This window comes from Triturus cristatus, chromosome 1_2 (assembly GCF_964204655.1).
Source record: "Triturus cristatus chromosome 1_2, aTriCri1.1, whole genome shotgun sequence".
NCBI lineage: Eukaryota > Metazoa > Chordata > Amphibia > Caudata > Salamandridae > Triturus > Triturus cristatus.
Genome location: NC_140580.1, coordinates 331,374,054 through 331,394,120, shown reverse-complemented (window position 1 = coordinate 331,394,120; position 20,067 = coordinate 331,374,054). Strand labels below are relative to the sequence as shown.

Here is a 20,067-nt window from a genome sequence, read left to right as displayed (position 1 = left end):
ATATAAATCTTTTCAGTAATTCAATCATTTCATTTCTACGTCCATTGGCCCCCTTCTTCCACCCACCCATTCACTAGGTTTTCAGTCTCTGGTTGGGTTTCTATTTCTGGCTCATTTACACTATTCATGCATATATGTCTTCATCCAGGTCCTTCCCTATCTCATTCATTACCTTCTCCTCTCCCCATCCCTCACTCGTTCTGTTCCTCCCTTCCACCTTGCTCTCACTCTTCCAGTTGCTCTTCAACTCTGTTGTTACTTACTCCCCTCTGTTCCTTTATTGACCCCTTCTTTCTTCCCTATCTTCTTCCTAGATGCGTCCTTCCCGCCACCTCTCCTTTCTTTCTTCTTCCCTCCTCCCCTTTTCAACTCCCTTGTTCTCATTTTTTTTCACCCACTTACTTTATTAATTTCTCATTCCATCCTTTCCTTTATCATACCCTCCCTCCCGTGAACCCTCTCCCCTCTGTACCCGGGGTCATACCCCTGTATTCTGCAGTGAGCCGTGCGCTGTCAAACAGTCCCCACGTTGCTCTGTTTCAAGTTTTGTAGCACAATATATGTTATGTCAGTAAATGTACAATCACAACTGGCAAACACAGACAGTTTATGTTTAGAATAGAATAGTAATATGCTTTATTCGATTTTTGATACAATAAAATCATAAAGGCACAGTAAAATAGTAAGGACTACACACATTTTGCTCCATGAATATAACATTGCTCTAAAAATGGACTTTACATTGTATTCCTGTATCTAATCACAGTTTTTAAAAAGGCAGAAATGGCCATAATAATTTGTTCATTTTCTAAGAGTTGTAGCCTTAGGAAGGCTGTTCTACACTGTCTTAGGTCCCAGCTTCTTAGAATTGAAATTTAAAACTTTTTCCTCGGTAAAACATAATGTATACAAAACAATGTACAATGCATAGTTGATTGCGTTGAAATATCATCGCACGGACATAGAGACAAATTTCTCGACCAATCATTAGTTTGTGGGAAAGTAATCAGCCTAAAAAAAGAACCACCGCGGAAACGAGTTAAAAACATACGACAGAAACAGCCCTCAACCTGTACCAGATACGGTTGTATTCCTAGGCAAGTTGTCATCAGATGGTTCTCCATGACTGTTTGTTTCTCTCTTTCTATGCACCATCGTTTATCCACTAGCTGATTTAGGTAGCACGTTTTTATTGTTTTTCTAGGTATCGTTTCCATACAAGTTGGGGAGTCAAAGCATTCTGGATGGCCAATCTCATACGACACTCTTTTTATATAGCTGATCCATGGAATACTACCCACCTTATCCAATTTCATGCAATCTAAAATGACATCCCTGTTGAAACCTGTTTCCAGAGACGCCCACACCTCATGCCACAGTAAAAGGGGATTCATTTTAATTATATCAGTAATATAAGTAAGGCCAAGCTCCCTATGGCAGTTATATGTGCCAGTAGAACTGGGGACCGCCAACACATGGCGGATAAAAGCGTTTTCACAGAGTTGAATATCTTGTGATTCTGCGATGCCCCAGATACCTACCCCATATGTCGCAGTTGAAATACATTTAGATTTATAGATATCCAATAACTCATGGACAGGTCTACAACCTAATTTCTTTGAGAAATTCCTAACTGCTCCAATTGCTCTTGGAAAAAAAAGTTTCCTTGCACTAATAGCAGGTTTCCAGGAACCCTTCCTATCAAAATTAATTCCCAGGTAAGAAAATCTGTCCGTGCTTTCAATCTTTTTATTATCAATAAAAACATCACACGTTTTACTGCTCTTACTTCCACAGCTCATGGTATAAGTCTTTGTAATATTGACTATTAAGCCCCTTTCTTTCATGTATGTAACAAAATTGGTTACAGTTCTTTGTAAACCTATCCGCGTCCGCGCCATGATAACTGCGTCGTCCACATATAATAAAATAGGGACAGGGGAATTCTGAATGTTTGGATAATCTTGTCTTTGATCAATCAGCGTTTGTCCTAAGCTGTTGATGTATCGCGAAAAAAGAAAAGGGGCAAGTATACACCCTTGTCTCACCCCTTTTTTGATGCAAAACTTAGTTGAACACGCCCCCTATCTCCCATATTGAACCCTAGCCCCTGCACCCCTATACAATTACTTGATAAACAATAAGAGGGGTATGTCTACGTCCATGTCTTTAAGCGTTCTCCACAACTTATCATGTTTGACGCAGTCGAACGCTGAACTTAAATCAACAAACGTTAAAAAAAAGTTTGCCCTCCTTTGCCAATGTGTATTTAGCAATTATTAGTGACAAGTTTAGTCCCTGCTCAATCGTACCAAGACCTGTGTGAAATCCATATTGGTAAATCGATAGCACACCTTTTTCTTCAGCCCATGTGCTTTCAATCTTTATATTATCAATAAAAACATCACAAGTTTTACTGCTCTTACTTCCACAGCTCATGGTATAAGTCTTTGTAATATTGACTTTTAAGCCCCTTTCTTTCATGTAGGTAACAAAATTGGTCACAGTTCTTTGTAAACCTATCCGCGTCTGCGCCATGATAACTGCGTCGTCCGCATATAATAAAATAGGGACAGGGGAATTCTGAATGATTGGATAATCTTGTCTTTGATCAATCAGAGTTTGTCCTAAGCTGTTGATGTATCGCGAAAAAAGAAAAGGGGCAAGTATACACCCTTGTCTCACCCCTTTTTTGATGTAAAACTTAGTTGAACACACCCCCTGTCTCCCATATTGAACCCTAGCCCCTGCACCCCTATACAATTCCTTGATAAACAATAACAGCGGTAGGTTTACGTCCATGTCTTTAAGGGTGCTCCACAACTTATCATGTTTGACGCACTCGAACGCTGAACTTAAATCAACAAACGTTAAAAAAAGTTTGCCCTCCTTTGCCAATGTGTATTTAGCAATAATTAGTGATAAGTTTAGTCCCTGCTCAATCGTACCAAGACCTGAGTGAAATCCATATTGGTAAATCGATAGCACATCTTTTTCTTCAGCCCATGTCTGTAATTTATTTAAAATGACCCTCGCTGCACTGTCATAAAAGCATCCAATAAAGAAATTGGGCGGTAGCAGCTTGGGTCATTTCTGTCTCCTTTTTTAAAAAATCGTGATCACAACTGCATCCGTCCAAGTAAGGATGAACCTGTGGCGATTGTAACTATTTAAAACATTCGTTAAGAGCGGGGCCCATAGCGCTATATTAGTTTTGTAGACATCCACCGGGGCGCAATCCGGCCCCGGGGCTTTCCCTGATGCACTCTCAGTAATAGCCATAGAGACCTCCTCAAGGGAGATATCAATATCTAAAGGAAATATACTGGCCTGGACATTTTCTTCTCGCCCCATTTTGGGTGGAGCCATCTCATTAAGAACAGTGGTCTCATCATTATACAGACCCGCGAAAAATTCCACCCATTTCTGCTCAGTACTGACTATATCCATGATATCGGTCTCCCTATTCACAAAGAATGGAGCGTTAACAGCTTTCCAGAAACCGGTAGTATCTTTTTTTAGGCATGCCTGGTGCAGAGCCTGCCATGCTTCCTTTTTTAATTGTGTTTTTCGTTTTTTTAGGGCTAATCGATATGAGGTTCTAGCCGGTCTTACTTCTTCCTTACATCTAGTTTTACTATGAAGGGCATTTTTCAAATGAGAGTGGGCCTTACTACAATCTCTATCAAACCAACCCTGTGGTTTGTATGCTCGTTGTCGCTGTTCCTTCCTTACTAAATCCTGGGCCTGGTCAATTATCTTGCTAAAGGCATCAAAAATTTCTATGTCATCCCTCGTCTGTGAGAGGCAAATTTCAATATCATCTAGTGACCTTTTGACTAATTGTTCAAGAAAGGCCACAGGATCCACTTTTGCCCAGTTCAAAGTGTACCCATTTGTGCTAGCTAGATTAATATTATAAGTGTAGTGAGTATCATTACTCATAGTTTTCATTAAACCTTTCATACTAATATCTAATCGAATTGGGTAATGATCACTCATTAGAATATCAAGGGTTTCACAAGAGGAAACAATATGCGAGTATCTTTTTGACATTATAACAAAGTCAATTATGGAATTACATCCTTATCAAAGCAAGATACAGAAGCACACCATATAAATGTCACTGTAATCCAATGTGTGTCTAAACACTCAAACATAACCATTTCATCATCTTAATGAAGAAGTTTCCAAAGCTGCTGCTGTAGATCATTCAGAAGATAATTTTATTTCTCTTTTTGAACATGTAGCAGCCAGCCGACGCGCGTTTCGCCCCAACCAGGGCTTCCTCAAGGCTGCAAGTTATATATAAAAACATATATTGTAGCATATATATATATATATATATATATATATATATATATATATATATATATACATATATACAAAGAGGTATTTTTTCTTTTTAATAACATACAATGCATACTCATGGAAATATACCATTATATTATCAAAATCAGATAAAAAAATGTCATGTTTTAAATTCCATGATACTGATAAACCACAACCACAAATCACCCAAATGTGAGATCCGAGACACGTATCCTAGTGAGTGTCTCAAAGTCAAAGAGCTTATTTTAAACAAACCATCCAAAATTTAGTGCATATTCAAAGAAAACCACAAAGACCATAATGTCACACCCAATGAATGAATCTAAGAGCAGATAAAAAATCACATATGGTAACGTGGGGGTTAAATGAACCACCATTCCATTATTTATCAAACACTGAAGTGCAGATATGACCCGTAACCAGAAAGTGTTGGAAATGAATAGTTCTCCTCACCCCAATTATATCGTATCGGAGGTCACAAAGTTACAATCAATGTGCCGTAAAAATTGATTCCAGTCGTAATTTGTCAGCAACTCATGCCACTATAACGACAATGTAAATGACTGCATATTATTATCCACAGGATATTTCCTACACTTTAATCTGTAAATATCCAAAATCAATCTCCAAAATTATACGCAGCTCACCCACCTTAAGATTTCTGTATTTTGTCAAAGTAGTTACTATGTATTCTCTCTATGGTATTCCATCACTTTCTTCTGATCCTTATATTTATTTTGTATATATCTTGGAGCCTTGATAAGTTCCACCTATAACAAAAGGGTATATCATGTATACTGATCTATTTTTTAAGGAAATTTATAACTTCCATATCTGATAAAAACCAACCTCCAGTTACCAACTTTGTATCTTTAACATATTCAACTAATATAACCAATATTCCAACAATATCATTCCCGTTCTTGAAGACCCCCCTCTTATTACGTATCTACTCAGCATTTATCAATCTACCACTGTTCCTGGTTACTAAACTGATTAACTTCGTTGAATAACCGGTTTATAAGTCATGCTATTATTCTCTCAAACTACACAAGTCCTTTCAATCTGGATCCCAACTTCTCTAGTTCAAATCCGAGCTTACCGCATAGTCACAAAAAGCGTCCCAGTATTCCAACAAATCCGGCGTTCAAAGCACCCAATGCCATCTCTCTCTTTATAATTGGCGCCGTACGTCCATAATCAAAATAGAAGATGGACACAGTTATCAACGCTGTGTTTACTCGTTCTGAATACGGCGGCCATTTTAAACTTCCCAAATTGTTACACCATCTTAAGGGTGTTTTGAAATTGTGCTTATTGATTAAGTCTTTCGGCCAAATATTACTCACAAGAGGGAAACTTATCGTTCCCAATTTAGATATTCAGTACGCCCAACATAGCCAAATCCAAAATAGACAAACGGCGCGTATATAGAAGATGGACACAGTTACCAGCGCCACATTAGCTCATTCTAAGTACGACGGCCATCTTAAACTTCCTAAATTGTTACACCATCTTTAGGGTGATTTGAGCTTATACTATTTATTAGATCTATCTACCAAATGTTACTCACAAGAGGGAAACTTCTCATTCCCAATTTAAATATGTAGTAAGCCCAACATAGCCGAATCTGAAATAAACATACGGCGCATATGTAAGTAGTAGACATAGCAAATAGCATTGTTATGCTTTTAGACATCCGGTAACCATACTGAACCAAAATCTACTTCCAAAAATTAGCACTGTACACTATGCTGTATGCCTATTGTGACTATATTTGAATATTACTTTTTTATTCATCCAACATGCTCTATATATAGTTCCATTAGGTGTGACATCAGATCTAATAGGTCTTCAAGAACGGGAATGATATTGTTGGAATATTGGTTATATTAGTTGAATATGTTAAAGATACAAAGTTGGTAACTGGAGGTTGGTTTTTATCAGATATGGAAGTTATAAATTTCCTTAAAAAATAGATCAGTATACATGATATACCCTTTTGTTATAGGTGGAACTTATCAAGGCTCCAAGATATATACAAAATAAATATAAGGATCAGAAGAAAGTGATGGAATACCATAGAGAAAATACATATTAACTACTTTGACAAAATACAGAAATCTTAAGGTGGGTGCGCTGCGTATAATTTTGGAGAATGATTTTGGATATTTACAGATTAAAGTGTAGGAAATATCCTGTGGATAATAATATGCAGTCATTTACATTGTCGTTATAGTGGCATGAGTTGCTGACATATTACCGACTGGAATCAATTTTTACGGCACATTGATTGTAACTTTGTGACCTCCGATACGATATAATTGGGGTGAGGAGAACTATTCATTTCCAACACTTTCTGGTTACGGGTCATATCTGCACTTCAGTGTTTGATAAATAATGGAATGGTGGTTCATTTAACCCCCACGTTACCATATGTGATTTTTTATCTGCTCTTAGATTCATTCATTGGGTGTGACATTATGGTCTTTGTGGTTTTCTTTGAATATGCACTAAATTTTGGATGGTTTGTTTAAAATAAGCTCTTTGACTCTGAGACACTCACTAGGATACGTGTCTCGGATTTCACATTTGGGTGATTGGTGGTTGTGGTTTATCAGTATCATGGAATTTAAAACACAATTTTTTTTTATCTGATTTTGATAATATAATGGTATATTTCCATGAGTAGACATTGTATTTTATTAAAAAGAAAAAATACCTCTTTGTATATATATATATATATGCTACAGTATATGTTTTTATATATAACTTGCAGCCTTGAGGAAGCCCTGGTTGGGGCGAAACGCACGTCGGCTGGCTGCTACATGTTCAAAAAGAGAAATAAAATTATCTTCTGAATGATCTACAGCGACTGCTTTGGAAACTTCTTCATTAAGATGATGAAATGGTTATGTTTGAGTGTTAAGACACACATTGGATTACAGTGACATTTATATGGTGTGCTTCTATGTCTTGCTCTGATAAGTTTGTTCTGGTGTAGGGATACTTACCTTGAATTTTCTCTGTTCACCCAGATTGTTACACTCTAGGTGGATGAGTGTTTGACACTAAGATTGCACCCTAGACTCAAATTATTGTTCTAGCATCACTTTGGAGACATAATGATGTGCAGATCATTGAAAGCAAATCCACCACAATTGTCTTAAAAAATATAGAATTACATCCTCTTCCATTAAAAGTGGTCTCAAAAGGTACAGACGGTCGACATAGTTCGTTTGCATATCCCAAATCAAATTGGAAAATTATCTCATTTAACAGGTCCCCTATGACTGTGTGCAGGAAATGTGCCAATATTTCTTCCTTATAGTTGCCTAGGCCTCAGATTCCCTGCTGGCTCTGTTGGCATAAGAAACAGTTAAAATCACCCACCCATATGATAAACATGTCCTCAGGCGTTTTTTCATCTATATTTTTTAATATTTGACCGAGGTCCGTGAGTTCTTCTTCTTTCTCCCCCTATGCCCATAGTTAGTATCTGATAGTAGTAGGACGCGTTTACAAGTTTCACATTAGTGAAACCTGCCACATTGGAGACATAGATACATAGCCCCCTTTATTCCGCCCCTGCTTACTAATACTAGCTGGTGTATTAATAGTTCGGAAGCCATTTATATGATGTTCTCCAGTTACCCAGGTTTCTTGGAAGCAGATTAAAGAAAATTCATCTATAAAAGTTAGCCACTGTGGGTCTTTTACTTTAGTAATTAGTCCCGCAATGTTCCACGTTAGTATTTTACTTAATTTGGTGGTATTTAATTTTGTCAGCCCTCCTCCTGAATCACTAAGGAGAATGTTTCTGCTTTGGCTATCCCCTTGCATGGTTAATGTTTTTATTTTGCTAGGTCCTTCTCCAGTGTTGCCTTGTACTATGGCATAGTTTTCACATCTTTCCCCTCCCTCTTTATTTCTATATAAACAAAATGTATGTTGTCTTCCTTCCTCATACGGGGTGTCACTAACATGTTTATGTTAAACAGTCAAGCAAACTGGCACCCCCCTTGAGAAGTGAACAGAGTTATCTTATGTCAGGATTCCATACTTCTAAGTAATCAGATCCCATGTAACAAGTTTGAAGAGCCCAGAACATCACCTACAGGTACATCGGAAGTGCGCCGCATCTCCTCTTCCCTCGGTTTCACTGACTAAGCTGACTGACCCCTCCATACTCCTTTCCCTCTGGGTCATTGAGGGCATGCTCTGCTAACCTTCCTCCATGTCCTTGACTGTGCCTTCCTTTCCCAATTCCCTCAGTGTCCCTCCATCCTTCATTGTCCCTCAATATACCCTCTTCTTTCCCTTGCTTCAGTGACCTGAGCGCACCCTGGTGCCCCTGAGTGCATCACTCTCTTGACCTTTCCTAAAGGTTCCTGAGTGAACACTTCTCAATCCGTTCCCTCACTGTCTATGAGTCAATACAAACCAAAGCTGCTTTACTGTATATAGTTGCTGTGAAAGCTTATAATGGTTTAGTGTGCAATTGTTTTTCAAAAGGATCCCTCCACTGCAAACAAAATAAAATAAGTAACAAACATTGTCATTTACAACGCCAATAGCTCTAATTTTCACAAATTTGAATGCATTGCAAATGCTTGTTATCTATCACGAGTGTTCGAGAAATTACTGAGAAAGCGACGTCTAAGCAGACATCGCAGACTGTGTCTTCCTTTACTCTCCCCGTGTACATACGCTGACATTGGATAGACCTCCCTAGTCTTGACCTAAAAAAGAAGTGAAATTGTGATTGAAGCGGAGTAAGTTGTTGAAACCAGAATATAATTAAGATTCTTCTCAGATCAACAGCAGCACACGTGAAACAAGTACAAGAGTTCAATAGCTACGTATTAACAGCAAAAAGTAACTACAAGGAAGTAGTGCAAGTATTTCCAATAAAAATTAAAGAGGGGGAACTTGGTTCCTGATTGTTGGCATGCACTTTGACCTCTGAGACCATGGGGAGAAGGTGCAAAACACACTCCGACATAAGCTTTTCCGTGGCTGATCTGGATTTTACACGGTTGTTGGGGGTGAAATTTGTAATTTAAGGAGGGAGAATCGCTTGATTTTGCCAGACAGGTACAGTATGGTAAAAAAGCACAGAAACACCCAGCATGTTACATAAGTATTCAATGGAAGAGATTTCACAATAGGAGGAATACAAAAAACTGCACTCCTTTTATTTCTAATAGGAAAAGGTTCCCTCCCCCTGAGTGAATGCAGCCCCCAGAAGGTTTTGGATCAGAGAGCTCTCAGTGTGTTTCGCAAATAGAAATGTATCTGCATCAGGTGGGCGGTGGCAGTAGGCAAAGAGGGCACTCTCTTTCCTCGAATTGTAAGCACTAGAGGGGAGCATTGAAGCTCCGTAACGGGCAGAATCCTTACATTCCAGGGATGATGTAGTGGTTACAGAATGCCGTCTCATCCCAATGTCACCTCTACACCTAGTTACAGAACACCTCATCACCTCCTTCACCCAATATACCCCAAAAACTAAATAAAACTTAAAATACCACTTATTAAACTATCTACAAGTGCATTGCATCTCTCACTTGAAATTCCAGAGAAGATATGGCAGTGCAGAGAAATACCATTATCTTGAAGGACAAAAGAAACTCACACCTTTAAATATAGTCTTGGCACAGGTTTCCTTCTGCTACATTGTGGTATCGCCCTTTGATTCTCTAAGGGATCCTCCGCCAAAGAGCTAGCCGCCACCTGTTCTGTAAGATAGTATCTGGCCACCCTGTTGAGATTGCAGATCCTCTGGTCACTTGTTTTTACAGCATTTTAAAACAACTTTATCACCTTGATGGGCTGACTACATTTGGAAGCTTTACCGTCCTTCTTTGTGGATTTTATTTTAACCAATCCTCTACTTGCACAGACGTTCCCTTAACAGCTTTCCGCATATCAGAGTTCTTTCCCTCTCACCTTCTTCATTTGCTCTCTCGACCACCCCTCGAAATTTCCCATCTGGTCATCCACTTCTTTTCTTCTCTCATTCACCCATCCAGAAACTGTCTTACAACTGGGAACCCTTCCTTTGAGCAATTAAAATGGAGATACACCAGTGGTGGAGTGCGGTGTCTGGAGGTATTCTCACACTTTTTCTCATTTCATTTTTCCACTCCACCCCAAACACAAGGAACTGTTGTAAGCTCTCCTTAAGTATCTTGATAAAGCTTTCAACACCACCATTCTACTCCGCATGGTACAGCTCCACTTTCTTATGCTTTCAGCATCTATTTTTCAAAAATGTCTCCACCACCTCCGAGGTTAGTTGCACACCGTTGTCAGTGAGTATAGAGGAAGGAAAACTTCACCTCTAAAATCGTTCTTCCAAAAAAACTATGATTTCCCTAGACTCTTGATCTCCGGCCACCATAAGGCGTTAGGGAGCCAAAAGTATCTTTATTAGGTATACTTCATCAAAGGCCCCAACCACACCAATAGCCATGGACAGCTCCATCTCTCTCAGTCTCCACCAACGGAATCCGTACATTCCAGGGATGATGCAGTGGTTACAGAATGCCATCTCTTCACAATTCCGCATCATGAACTTGTTACAGAACACCACAGCATCCTTCACTTTATTTGTGGCAGCAGTGCAAGTTCACCAGACAGATTCAAGTAAGGATAACGGGTGTTCTCAACTGAAGCACTGGTATGCAGAGACAAAAAGAAAGCATGCATTAGGAGCAACAAAAAAAGAAAGTGATATTGTCAAGTCTAGCATATCACTTCATTTTTTTTCTTTTTTTTTTTTTTAAATAAAAGCACATTTTGAAAATTTCCATCCTTCCCATTAAAATGTTGTTTTTGTATTGTTTGTTTGTGAATTCAATAGCATTTTTTAAAATGTGTGTTTTTGATTGAGGTATGCATGTTTCTGTATTTTTGTGTTTTGAATTTCAAATTGTAGAAAGGCCGGCATCTCAGGCTTCCAGTAGTGTTTTTGTGATGGTCCATATAAGTCAAAAAGTTAAGAGGCACTGTACAAGATCAAAATGCTTCTTATGCACAGTTGAAAATAGGTTGCTGCAAGAGATGATTCAGGCAGCCTCAGACAACCAGGGCGTTACAAAATAACCTACAAACCTATGTCCAAGTGGCAGCAATAGACCCTGGATTAGCACTTCAAATACTGTAGTGGTGTATCATAACCTTCTCAGTGCTGACTTCAAAATATCAGAAAGGAAACAATGGAAAAGGTCAAAATAAGACTATAGGCGATGTCAAAACTCGCAGAACTACAGTCACGAGATTACAGTCCGTAACACAGATACAGAGATGCTCAAGGTGTAATAACCTGCAAACAGTAGGTGTGCAGAGAGAGCAATAGGCCATAGTTTTGAACTCTTTGGTAAGAAACTAATCCTGAAGCTGGAAAGACTCTCCTCTGTTTACTCTGTGGAAAGAGCCCATAGAGCCAGTGGCGTCACTAGGGGGGTGCGGGGGGTTCGGACCGCACCGGGTGACACCCTCACGGGGGGTGACACCAAAGGGCCGGTCCGGTCGGTGTGTCTGTGGTGCACTGCACCGTCCGTGCAAAATTTTATTGAAACTCAAACAAACAACCAGCAGTCCAGATTCCGAAACCGAAACGCAAGGACCGTGGACGCGACGCGCGCAACCTAACCTAAACGGTTTACCTTCTATTCAGCAGGAGGAGGTGCCGCCTGTGCGCAGCGCGCACTGTCTCCTCCTCCACCGCGTCTGCGCGCCTGACGTCACGTCGTCACTAGAGGGGTGCAGTGCAGTCAGCGATGTTGTGAATCCCCCCCGCATGCGCATTGGGCCCCAAGTGCGCGTGACTCATGAGGGACAACTAGGAGAGGTGAGGACTCGGAGGTCTCAGGTGGTCGCGAGTCGCCACACTGCCACAGCGCCACTAATATAATTTAATTTTTAGACCAAAATTCCAAATTGAAAATTCCAAGCAAGGCTAACGGCCGCGGGCCAGCCGACCGAGAGGTAGTCGACCGCCCCCCCCCCCCCGTCTGCCACCACCAACTCAGCAGGTGAGTGGCCTATTACCTATTCAGTGCAGGGCGGTGGGTGGGGGGCGATTCCATGTGTTTCTGCTCTAGTGCGCTACTGCGCTGTAGTAGGTCCGTTATTTGGCTCTTGTGTGTTGGAGGGTTATATGAAGTGCAGAGGGGCCGGGCAGCCAGGGTGAAAGGCACTCAGAACATTCCATGCCACCTGTAGATAAGCATGATGATAACTCACCGATAGGACACGTTGGGTAAAAAGCACGCACTCTTGGCCTTATGGATTTGAGCCTCATTGATATCGATGCCAACAACATTCTTGAAATGTGCGGCCAAGGCACGGGTGCTTACTCCAGTGCTGCAGCCGACGTCCACTGCCAGCCCGAAGGGCTTCCCCTTCTGAACAAACAAAGAGCCCTTGTGAGACAGATGGACTCATTTCACGTAGAATGTGGATTTTACAGTTTCATTGCACCTCAGCTATCGCAGATGGGTTCATTTCACGTGGAATGTACATTTTAGTTCTAATGCAGTCCAGATAAACACCTCCAGTAAATACAAAAATTCCACCATCCCAAATATAATGTGCATGAAGAAAAAAAAACAAGCTGCTGCAGCACTGTTACCTCCCTCCCCGTACCCCCGTCACCAGAGACGCCCTATTTGTAACTCGTCTTCGGCACTATGGCGGCACACAGGCAGATGGCTTACCTGGTTCATGTAAACATTTAAAAAAGAACCTTCAAATGTCCTAATGAAGGCCAATTGGATCTATTTGATATCCAGTATTATTCACTATTAGTGTCATAAAAGAATGGAGTAGAATTAGCTGGATTATGACCTTCCCTCTCAGTTGAGGTAAGTAAAAAAAATGCTTTTACATTTATGTTGTGTGCGTGTTTATGTGAGAGTGTGTGTAGGAGTGAATTGTGTATGTGTGTCTGTAAGTGAAATTGAAGATCAAAGGGTGTGTGATGTCACTTCTCACCCGTGCTCATCATCAGCTGGTCTAAGCTACCCTCGACTGTAGGTGGTGTTCTAGAAAAAGGAATATTCTTTTTCACAGCACATTTAAATGTAATTTCTTAACCGTAGGTGGTTAAATAAATATGGGGGATTGTGTGCCTGTCTCTGTATATATAAAAGCAAAATAATATATTTGTAATTTAAGACAGAATTTGCTCCAGCGGAAAGATTTTCTTTTTTTTTTTTAAATATATTTTTTTATTGTCAAAAGAGGGAGTAACAGTACAGCGTTTTGTTAATCACGTGGCATAGCAGAGCAAAATAATGATTATACATTGCATCACATAAATTGAGTTAAGTAATATAATGATGTTACTGCTAACTTCTATTCCCCTGTAATTTCCATTCCCTGTTCTACTGAATCCCCAAGGCGAGCCTGGTGCCCTGGAGCCCTGGTGTGTCGGATAAGCTACCCCATATAGAGGCAAATTTCTTCAGCGAGAGGATTCCTCTTGCTGTAGCCAGGACCTTCTCCATTTCATAAGTCTCCTTCACTATTGCCCACCATTCCACCATCCAAGCCCTAGCGCGCGCGTGTTCGGAAACATTCCCAGGGCGTCTCTTCTATAAATTCCAATAAACTGTTGACTAGCAGGTACCCCACTGTACAACCTGATTAATGAGTCATTATCACACTGTTGTTAACAGGCACATTTTGTAAATATAGGACCTACATTTACAAACGTTACTAAGGATTCTGTATGGTCCCGTTATTTGCCAACTGTGTCCACTGGCGGACTCGGAGCGGAGGAGGTCCATGCGGTAAGTCGTGAGGGGGTGACACCATGAGTTACCCGCACCGGGTGACACCAACCCTAGTGACGCCACTGCATAGAGCACTGTAGCACCAAAGAGACCTGGGCCCACCAGAGAAATCAGCAGTTATATAAAGAAGAAATCAATTACATGACTTTACCCCCCCCCCCCCCCCCTTTGTGCACACCTGTTCCACCCATCGTACCAAATGTGTGGTCTACTCCTCACCAAACATTCCCTGTCTATGACCTGTGACTAGATGTGAAATCAGTAGTTGTTTAATTGTGCAGGCACAATATTCAGAAATATAAAACACATATGCACCAGTGGAACTCCTAACAAGACATGAGGGGGTAGAAATTTGATCATTGAGCATATGCATGCAAACATCTCGAAAACAGGAAACCTATTACACTGCCTAAGGAGATGAAGGAAAGAATCTAAAAATTATATTTTCATCAGTGTGCAACCCTAAAAACATCAATTAGCTCCGAAAGCAAATGAAGAACCAAAATATTATGCTATAATTGCTCCCAACAGCAAGGCACATATAAGAATCTCTGTCACAGTAACACATTTGGATATCAAAAACTCATAGGTGTTGAACTGTAAAACCTATGCATTGGGGCAGCCAGGCATTTCAAATAGTGGGTCTGTGAGCTTATCCAACAACATTGTAGATGCAATTGTATCAGTTGCTGTGGGCAACTGTATTGGACCTGTATTCTGAAGCGCATTCTGGTCCTACCTATTGTCCCTATTCTCATCCAGAATTTTCTTGAGCTTGATAAGTGTTCATCAGGTCACCTTGAGTGGCATGAAACACATTGTCCAGTGTATCCTTATGTATTAAAAACTGGACATCAGATGTGTCCAGCTCCAAGCGTGTTAATTGAGAAACTATTGCTCTTATATTTAAATCTAGTGCCCTTGGAAAAATGGGTGTAGTTAGTGTGCATTCCATTCAACCCATTTGTCTCCCTTCTTATCTACCGAGTTCTGTGCACTTGAAATCGGGAGAGACAAACAGGGTTGTTTCGCGAATTCCTCCCTTTTGTCTATTGTTCACCATCCACCCGTATATTTCCGCTGCTCTCAGTGCAGTATCACTCACTTCCACGTTTTTTGAGCCGCAGATTTAAAATCTCTTTTGTATTAGCTAACTGTGTGTGTTCTGTGGCGGAGGCATAGCATTGAAGATCTTTGTCTGAGAAAGTGGTCATCGGTAGGTCTCTAATCTGTATGATGTTTCCCAGCACTCTTTCCCATAATGTTCCTACAGTTCTCCAAGATTGGTGTAAAAGAGGTATAGAAGCGATTACGTCTATCTGGAGCCTCTGAGTAATGGTTGCCCCAGTAATGGACGAACCTTAGAATAATTCCCTAACTTGTGTTTGCTTTAGTATTTCTGGGGAAAGTATGGCGTGCCCTGATAAGTTCGCCGTTGTCTAGTTTCCAGGGCCATACAACGCCGTAAGCACACAATTATTCTAAGGTTCGTTCATTACTGGGGCAACCATTACTCAGAGGCTCCCAAACTAGTTTTTTATGCCCTTGTGGTCTGCACCAGTAAAGCAAAAAATTTAACTGGTGCAAGTGATTCTGAAACCAATTTATAGAAAAATATGGGATTGGTCAGAACACTCAAGCCTCTTTCAGACTTTGTGTATTAACTTGCATACACACTCAAGCCTCTTTCAGACTTTGTGTATTAACTTGCATATATTATTATTACATTGCACTGACTTACTGTGTGAGAAACCGTTGTTTTTTGTTTTTTAGTAAACTTTTTATGGAAAGGCAGATGTGTGCTATCTGCTCTATTGGTAGTATTTCCCTTTAGAATCTCCTGAGGTAATAGAGATTTCCCTAAATCTAGAGAACGTTGGTGATTGAAATTGGGACGGAAGGCTGGAAAGAGGCTGATGGCTGAGGGAAATAAAGACGCTTCCCCTAAAGCGGTTGGAACATCTATATTTCACAATCACTTGCACCAGTTACATTTTGCTTGACTATGCAACATGTTCGTGTGAGAGATCACTTGTTGCACCTCCATTAGAGTATAGTTTGACCACCCCTTTCAAAGTCCATGTTCTATGATCCTCAGTTTTTACTGCATTAAAAAAAAACTGTAATGTCTTTCATATGAAATTAAAATTTAGACAACACATGACCTAAACCAGGGAATTTGACTTTTACCACATCACTACACCTCACCACAATGCCTTTAGTAGCATTCCACAAATTCTGAAAATACATACATTTTTCAAATTGTGTAAAACTGTATTAATTAAACCCAGCAAAAGCTTCTAACTTAAAACGCTGGGCTACACAGAGGAGAGCTACTTACTTCTACCAGTAGCTCACAACCTACTGTTGGAGAAGCCTGGCCTGGAGGCTCAGTGCTCCTACTAAGGAACAGCACACAGTTTATGCGCCAGTCAATAGTAGCACTGCTTCTATTGTTACATTTTAACAGCCATCTTTGAATGGAAAGATCTTATCACTGGCCCATATTTATCAAGGTTTTGCGTTGCCCTTGTGCCACACAAGGGGGCGCAAGGGTGATGCAAAACCTAAAGAGATGCATCAAGCGCGCAAGGCCACCTTGCATGGCTTGATAAATCTACAGTAATGCAAGGCTGAGCAAATTGCTGCCTTGCGTGACTCTGCGGCGGGGAAGCGTTTCATTGGTGAAGTGTGGGTGTTCCCACACATCCACCCATGGATTCTGACACATTCTCAGATTTACCAACACTGGTAGACCTGGGAATTTGTCTGAATTATACGCCTCCCCACCAGAGGCACAACCAGGAGAAATATCTTTATTTCTCCTAGTTATGTCCTCTTTCTTAGTGTGCTGCATTCTGCAGTACACATAGAAAGGTGAAAATGCCTCTAAGGATTGTTTTTGTGCAGGAAGGTGACCCTTACTGCTCAAAACCAATCCTGCCTGCAATGCAGGCACCCTTGCAACATGATGCATGGGTGCCTCATTGACGCTAGGCAGCCAAAAGTGCACCAGCACTAGTAAAGGACAGAAATGTGCTGTATAATGGTAAATATGCCACGTTCCTGCCCTTTCCCTCTCATGCAGCACAGAACAGCACGGTGGCTTGCTGAATTGCGGTGCGTGAATTTTTTATAAATATGTGTCTTGGTCTCTATTGGTCTAGTACGGCCCTCCCAGCAAACCACCTTTCTGCCTAACATATTGTCAATGATTACAATGACAATCAAATAAACATATGTTAAATTCAATCATATTCTTGGTTAAAAATAAAAAAATACTGCATTAAGCCACTGGCCAATGCACTAACAACACTGGGCAAATATGCTAAATACCACAAATAACAAAGCTCACTTGTCAATGGTTCTCCAACTTCCATGGTCTGAGTCCATGTCAAAACACTGACTCTGAAGTAACCATGCAACTTCACTGATATATCCCACACATTAAGTACTTTGACATTTTGCCTTCAGCCTTGTAATGTTCAGCCAGAAGGATCCTTCAGCATACTGGTATTGTAAACAATAATCCAGCAGGCAACACTCCTAAACCCACTTACATACCATGAAGATGTCTAATTCACACTGCCTCAACTAAGGCCCTGGCACTTCAATCCTATATCAACCTGCACTCTTTTGCGCTATCCAGTTCTACACCTGATCGTGACGAATGTTCATGAGCTTTTCCTTACCCATGATGCACACTTACTTACACCACATCCCAACATTCTCCAGCCATCTCTTCTCACGTTCTCTTTTGCACTACCTTTCAGCTATCAGTGTCATTAGCTCTTCACCTAACCACCCATGCCACTCGTCGCTATTGCTAGGTCAAAACACATCCTCTCTGGTTCCACCTTCCTGGTCCTCTCATCGCAGTACCACCATGCCAAAACCAGTCAGGGAAACTTTGTACAATTGGTTCACCGTCTGACAGCTCATCCACAGAGTTTCTACACCTATACCAACCAATCTCAATATCCCAAAAATGGAAGAAAAGGTTAAAAAATGCCACCAAGAGGTTTTTCCCAAAGATTTAATTCGCCACATTTTCAATCACTAACACCAACCACTGAATCGTCATGAAAATCACATCAATTTTAGGTTCTATACAGCAGAAAGAGCTTGCCGCAATAAAAATCCCAACCTCCCACGAGAACTTTAGACTGGAAGCATTCCTGGTAAGTGATTCCATCGAAATGTTCACATCTACATCTACGCTTACGATCAGTAATGATCAAAGCCAACAATAAAAACATGCCAACAATCAAAGGACCTTACTACAAACTTAAAGGGACCAGCCAAAGATGCTTGGGGGTGGTATCACTAGATACAGTTGATACACATTTGGGATGCTCTCCTCCTAAGCCTCAACTAGTCGCCTCTTAACCAGGCAATGAGTGCCTATGCAAACCCTGGTAGATATGCAGGTTTGACTCCATGTAATACCCAGACAAAAGCTCATGTGCTCCCCGCTGAATACCAAACAGAATGAGCCACAATAGCAAACACTTAATTACCATGGAATATCCCCTCTCTTTTGGATGAACATTCTATTATGCAGCTGTTAGAACGTAGCCTAACTCCCAGACACCTTCGTAAACTCAGATCTACAGTGGAATCCATCTCCCACCTACAGGTGGATCTTATCACCTTCCAACAGGGCCATAAACATGCTATAGAAACGTAGGAATTTAAATCTGAAACCAAATGCCTTGTGGAGGGGCTCACAGAAACATGGTTCTCAGAAAATGCGGTCACCTTTCTGAGGGATCTAAAACCATCCATTTCTGAGTAAAGTATTTATGATACATTTTATTTTGAAGTCCCCAAAACAAAAATAAAGACATTATGCATACATTTTACTTTTCTGTTATAAAGGTAAAGTAGCAACATGACATACAATAAATGTTGGAGGGTGTTAAAAGGTTTAGGGTTAATAATAAGGATAGAATTAGACTTTGGGTTAGTGTCGTTTATATTAATAGGCTCAGTAAAAGGATAAGAATAAAGCTAAGAGTTTGACCTGAATTAGGGGGAAGGTTGGTCAGGTTGAGAGTGGTTAAAAAAGCATGTTCTTCACATTTCATTGCTAAAGTTCCTGACTGTAATGCATCCAATACTTTCATTTTTGAGGATACTTAAGAGTAGGTTCTTGAGAATTATATTTTGTCCTAAAATGTTATTTATTGCAACATATGCTTTAGGCATTTAAGAGGTGCATATTGTGAAGTTCCCTGTCTGTTCATTCCAACTTAATGTTGTTTAAACCATCTTTTTCAGGTTGGCTTAGGAGTACCTGGTGTAACCTATGAGCTTGGCTATTCCTATTGGATGACTGCAGCAGGTACCATATGTGCCTCTACATCAGGAATGATTCTTATTGGATTGAAATGCACCCAAAACAAAATGGACCGCAGGAGAAAATGCCTTGCATCTCAAAAGGTGATAGTTCAACAAAATGCAGGCTTGATATACCTGTGAACTAGCTAGCTGTCACCCAAACACGGGAGTGGCTGAAGTAAAGCTGATTCATCTCTGCAAAAGGTGTAATATAAATTGATGCAATTTCTCCAAATTCTCTATTAGGATTTAAATCTATTTTATTGATTTTGTAGAAACAAGATACACAACAGCCCACCTTCATCCAACGGCCGGTGGTGTTTCAATGTTGTATAGTTGGTATGCATTGTGTAACAATAGAGGAATAGGAAAGAGGTAATAGAAAGAGTCAAGGCTCGATGGAGAAGAGGTGTGGGCGGGAGGGCGTGTCTGGTGCCTAAGTCTCCGATAGGATTCCAATGCTCTAGCGCTCTGCAGCTTGCGTTGTGGATGTCAAACGCAGAATTCGTAGGCACTGGGGGCAAGATAGTTCACAAAATTCATCAGACAGGTACTGTATGCAGGGGTGCCACATCTTGTCAAAGCG

General features: G+C 40.6%; 1 protein-coding gene across 1 annotated transcript in view; it reads left to right on the top strand.

Moving 5' to 3' along the window:
* Window positions 1–19,622, top strand: part of LOC146867265 (claudin-16-like) — a 193,357-nt gene extending 173,735 nt beyond the window's left edge. The window contains exon 5 of the mRNA XM_085614872.1: window positions 19,422–19,622. Coding sequence (XP_085470998.1) covers window positions 19,422–19,622 — 201 coding nt within the window. The remainder of the gene's footprint in view (window positions 1–19,421) is intronic.
* The last annotated feature ends 445 nt before the right edge of the window (window positions 19,623–20,067 follow it).